This window comes from Camelina sativa, chromosome 12 (genome assembly GCF_030686135.1).
Source record: "Camelina sativa cultivar CO46 ecotype springtype chromosome 12, ASM3068613v1".
In the NCBI taxonomy this organism is placed as follows: Eukaryota; Viridiplantae; Streptophyta; class Magnoliopsida; order Brassicales; family Brassicaceae; genus Camelina; species Camelina sativa.
The window spans coordinates 27,627,248-27,632,980 of NC_141891.1; the positions used below are offsets into that span (position 1 = coordinate 27,627,248).

Below are 5,733 nucleotides of genomic sequence, written 5' to 3' on the forward strand. Positions count from 1 at the left end.
TCATCCGTAACACCTTGTCCGTACAACATGATCAATGGGCCGTCCGTACGAGCGAAGATATAAACGAGTCCAGCCGGTGAAGAAGAGAACCCTAATGATCTCCAATGTCTCTAGAATCTTCCCCTTGTAGTCGTTATAGCCGTTGGAGATCGTGTGCAAGTGCGCGACCAAGAGAGTCACATGTTAGCTTAAGGAAGGATGTCGCTATCACCCATGTAAACCGTGTACAGCATCTTGTAGGAATATGCTTATTCACTTTGTCTATATTTAGGATGTAACTAGGAACTATTTTGAGTAAGAAGTTCTATTCTTCTTCTACACTCTCTCTCTTACCCTTTTACACTCTTTAATCTCACACGACAAACACTCCTTTACACTTCCGATTATACTTCTTCTTAGACTCTAAAACTTACATGGTATCAGAGCAAGGTTGCTCCTCATTCTAAAGCCTACGTTCATCACTCCCTTCCGCTCTTTCTTCTCTTCCTACTTCTTCTTCATTCGCAAAAGTTCTTTCTCTTTAACCGTTGGGTAATACTATTAACCAGCGGACAAAACTCCATGGAAGGCACCAAGACCTTGATTGTTCCAGTTACTCTCAAAGGAGAGAACTACTTGTTGTGGGCGAGAACCACAAAGACGGCACTATGCGGCCGAGGGCTTTGGACCCATATTACTACGAGTGAGGCTCCCAAGGAAGAGCCTACCAAAGACGGCAAAGAAGCTGTCACAAGCGGTGAAGACAAATGGTTTCAAGAAGACCAAAGTGTGCTTGCTATCATCCAAAACTCCCTTGATGCTCCAATACTCGAAGCCTACTCATATTGCAAGACGGCTAAGGATCTATGGGACACATTGCAAAATGTGTTCGGTAACACTTCCAATTTAAACCGAGTATTTGAGATCAAGAGGGCCATTAACAACCTAAGCCAAGAAGACATGGAGTTCACCAAACACTTTGGAAAGTTTCGGTCTCTTTGGGCTGAGCTTGAGATGCTTAGGCCGGCTACTCTTGATCCGGCCATTTTGAACGAGAGGCGTGAGCAAGACAAGGTGTTCGGCCTCCTCCTCACACTGAATCCGTCTTACAATGACCTCATAAAACATATCTTGAGGTTAGACAAGCTTCCTAGCCTAGATGATGTGTGTAGCCAGATCCAAAAGGAGCATGGATCCATGGGGCTGTTTGGAAACAAAGGAGAACTTGTATCCGCTAACAAAGCTGAAGCTGCGGTTGCAAACAAAGGACATTATCGACAAGATGACAAGATTATACCGGTTTGTAACCATTGCAAGAAGCCGGGTCACTTTAAGACCAGTGTTGGATCCTTCACCCACATCTTCGAGCCAATCGACCGATGAACAACCGTGGAGGTCCGAGAGCACATCAAGCGACCGTTGACTCATCAGCCGCGGAACCATAGCTAGCGAGTCTCCGAAGGAAATGGAACCGCCCTAGCTGCTACCACTGACCTGGTGAGGAAGTCGGACCTTGACGCCCTCACCAAAGCCCTCAAGGAAGCTTCTGGTAAATCTTTTGATGCTTTAAAACCAACTAAACCTCTTATAGTTGATTCCGGCGCTTCCCATCACATGATTAGTGATTCAAAACTGATTAGTGATATCAAACCTGCCCTAGGAAATGTGATTATTGCTAATGGTGAAAAAATACCGGTTAGGGGAATAGGAAACCTAAAGTTGTTTGATAAAGAATCTAAAGCTCTTTATATGCCTAGCTTCACTTCTAATCTCTTATCGGTTAAAAGAGCTACCACTGATCTAAATGCTTATGCAATATTCAGTCCTAATGAGGTGTATTTTCAGGATATTGAGACAAGTAAGGTGCTTGGCAAAGGGGTTACTCAAGATGATCTCTACTTGCTTAAAGACCTAAATCTATCTTCTTTGTATTCCTCTTGTTTTAGTTCAATTAATTTTAAAGAAAGCAATGTTATGTGGCATGACAAACTAGGACATCCTCATTCTCGTGCTTTAGAATTAATATTTCCAAATATGCCTTTTAAAGTGGATGAGTGTGAGGCTTGTATTCTTGGTAAACATTGCAAGGCTGTTTTTCCTAAGTCTTTAACTATTTATGAAAATTGTTTTGACTTGATTCATTCGGATGTTTGGACCTCACCTTGCTTATCTAGAGAAAACCAACGATACTTTGTGACTTTTATTGATGAAAAGTCTAAGTATATGTGGTTAACTCTACTGTCTTCGAAAGATACGGTGCATGAAGCCTTTATTAGTTTTCAAAATTATGTGACTAACCATTATAATGCGAAAATTAAGATTTTGAGATCAGATAATGGAGGGGAATTAATATGATCCTCCCAAAGAATCGGCACCTTTGAGTTGGTAGATAGATACACCTTGATTCTAAAGACGAAGAAGCCTCAAGAATAAGGATGATGGAATGAATGGTTGCACAAGAGTTGTGGAAAGACTCTTGATATACCGGTTTGATCTTTCAGCCTCACACCAAAAGGACCGGATCTCTCAGCCTCGCACCAAGGAGATCAGGGTTTTGACTATTGGAATCACACCAAGTAGTCGGTTTTGATTGATGGAATCACACCAAGCAATCGGTTTTGTTCACAAAGAACAGAAGAGAATCACTCTCAAAAAGAAAAGGTTTTGATAAAAAGTTGGATATATTATTTCAATGATCTTACATGAGTTTATATAGGATAAGAAAACTTGGTAACAGCCAAATATTAATTATTCTTGAAACTAAAAGACAATAAAGATAGATAGTTGAATAAAGATTCAACTCTTGGTGTTTCCCTTCCCAAGGTGACTCTAGATGCATGTATCTCCAATTTTCGTCACTCTTCTTTGACCACAAAATAAAGAGATTATTTTGGGCTTTCTTGGACTTGAATTAGGCTCAAAGTGGGCTGGACTTGATCGACATCATCCCCAATAGAATTTCCCATGCTCTCTTTGGCCATAAGCTCTTGAATAAGCCCATTAAGTACATTCCTTAGTTTCTTAGCTCTTTGACTCCTTGATCCAATTTGCTGATGAGAAACAACATGGGCTGTATCATTTCTTCATCTTGGGCTTAGTAGAAACACCTCCTGGTTGCCAAACATAATTCTGGAAGCACCTAAACCAATTGGACCTAAAACTCTTCATGTGAACAATTAGATTGACCTCCTTTGGAAAATGAAGTGTATCCTTGTATTCCTTGGACCAAATCTTCTGTTTCTGAGCTTAATAAAAACATAAGATATCCATTGACATCCTCCAAGTGGTTTCGTATCGAAATTATGGCTGAGTTGATCTGTGGAACTCGATATTTGGCTCAGACGAGAAACTGGGACTGGGATAGATCCACTGACTTGAAATATCCATATCTTTCACGTATGAACTGATTTTAATGTGCTTCCAAATCTCAGTGATTCTAGGATGGATCAAGATTCCAGGAAAGTTCGATTCATAACTTGAATCTTTCTGGCTTGGTCGGAATCCCCCTTTGAATGCTCGTAGGTCCAAATCGCGTAGCCATGAGTTCACCTGATTTATAAAATGAATAACTCCTTCATTTGAACTCTGATTGAACTGATTCCACTTCGAGATATGCTCTAAATGAGGTAAGAATGTATCCCAAATAGTCATTTGGCTGGAAGAATTTATCTTCGACTTCGTTGGTGTTGAACAAGACTCAAGGATCTTCATGGATGGTCTCATGATCTTATCATACCCCTCCTCTTCAAAAAGTTTCGTCCTCGAAACAGTCAGGCCATGGTTTGGAGAGTGTTGAACTGATTCTGGTGGCTTCTCTTTGAGGGAATATATGACTCCATATTGTTGACCATGAGGCAAAGTTGTAATGCTTTTAGTGAGACCTTTCTTGGTTCCTTCAAAATCCAAAACTTGCTCTACCTTGCTTGACCATAAATGGATCATTGGCTTTTCTCTCCTTGTTGGTGTAACAGCAGAATCATCCACACTTCCAAAGTTGTTGATGATCATGCCTTCCTTCTCGGCTTCCTCAATCTGATCTTTGCTGACCTCTTTGTGCTTTGGTTCCTCGGCTTCTGTTTGCTTACTCAGTGAATTTGTTATTTCCAACAGATTTTTCTGAACCAGAAACTCCTTATGCTCCTTTGGTGATGGTGACAAATCAAATACAACTTTATCTTCCTTAGAAACATGAGACGTCTTTTCTCGTTGGTAACTTGACATGACAGTAGACGCTCCATCAGATGGTCTAGAAGTCCTCCTTAGAATATGATCTGAACTACGATGGTGATGGTTGGGAACATATCGTTTCCTCAAAATAGACTTCAATTCTGACCAAGTCTCAATAGGGTGTTCTCCATTTCTCCTCCTGCTTATCACTAAATGATCCCACCAAGTAATAGCATAATCACAAATCCAGTGGCTGCAACTTGTACCTTCTTCATTTCGCAATAGTTTTGACAGCTAAAAACCGACTCAATCTTTTTTTCCCATTCTAGGTATGCATCTGGGTCGTTCCTGCCTTGGAAGGTAGGAATCTTTGACTTCAAACTACCCATGTTATCATCCATTAGTCCTCTTGCTTCTCTAGCACTTCTTGGTCTCATGTGGCTCCCTCTTGATGATTGACTACTGTAATAATCATCAGCCCTTGCTATTGTAGGTTGATCTCTTTCTCTTATATGATGCAACATTTGTGGCTGTCTTTGTTGTGCCTCTGCTTGAACTTCATCCAACCTCTTGTAGATTGCATTCATCTCAATTCTCATCAACCGTCGCATCTCTCCTATAAGTGCTTGAACTTGTTGATCAGTAGATATTTTTTTTTTATTAGAACGGGTTCCTCCCTTTTTTTTTTTTAATCAGAACGGGTTCTTCTCTTTTTTTCTTTTTTTTTCTCTCTTTTTTTTCGGACTGGATACAAAATTAAATAAATAAAGATGAAGAAGAAAAGAAAAAAAAAAGATGAAAAGATAGAAAGAAGATGAAAAGAAAGAAGATGAAAGATAGAAAGAAGATGAAAAGATAGAAAAGAAAGAAGATGAAAACATTAGAAGATGATAGAATGATAGATTACCAAACATAAAGGTGTGCTCTGATACCACTTGATATGATCCTCCCAAAGAATCGGCACCTTTGAGTTGGTAGATAGATACACCTTGATTCTAAAGACGAAGAAGCCTCAAGAATAAGGATGATGGAATGAATGGTTGCACAAGAGTTGCGGAAAGACTCTTGATATACCGGTTTGATCTTTCAGCCTCACACCAAAAGGACCGGATCTCTCAGCCTCGCACCAAGGAGATCAGGGTTTTAACTATTGGAATCACACCAAGTAGTCGGTTTTGATTGATGGAATCACACCAAGCAATCGGTTTTGTTCACAAAGAACAGAAAAGAATCACTCTCAAAAAGAAAAGGTTTTGATAAAAAGTTGGATATATTATTTCAATGATCTTACATGAGTTTATATAGGATAAGAAAACTTGGTAACAGCCAAATATTAATTATTCTTGAAACTAAAAGACAATAAAGATAGATAGTTGAATGAAGATTTAACTCTTGGTGTTTCCCTTCCCAAGGTGACTCTAGATGCATGTATCTCCAATTTTCGTCACTCTTCTTTGACCACAAAATAAAGAGATTATTTTGGGCTTTCTTGGACTTGAATTAGGCTCAAAGTGGGCTGGACTTGATAGACATCATCCCCAATAGAATTTCCCATGCTCTCTTTGGCCATAAGCTCTTGAATAAGCT

General features: G+C 39.7%; 1 protein-coding gene across 1 annotated transcript; it reads left to right on the forward strand.

Annotated features, from left to right (window-relative positions):
* Window positions 1–561: 561 nt before the first annotated feature.
* LOC147930944 (uncharacterized) lies at window positions 562–1,934 on the forward strand. The gene is made up of 3 exons (XM_087477098.1): window positions 562–1,303; window positions 1,571–1,842; window positions 1,926–1,934. Exons 1-3 carry the CDS (start codon window positions 562–564, stop codon window positions 1,932–1,934), a joined length of 1,023 nt encoding a protein of 340 aa, XP_087333224.1.
* The last annotated feature ends 3,799 nt before the right edge of the window (window positions 1,935–5,733 follow it).

Bases quoted from the DNA above. Each gene is read 5' to 3' on its own strand.
- LOC147930944 (XM_087477098.1), top strand. From the start codon at position 562: ATGGAAGGCACCAAGACCTTGATTGTTCCAGTTACTCTCAAAGGAGAG. The intron at 1,304-1,570 runs GTCACTTTAAGA...AACCTCTTATAG, and splicing joins TAACCATTGCAAGAAGCCGG to TTGATTCCGGCGCTTCCCAT.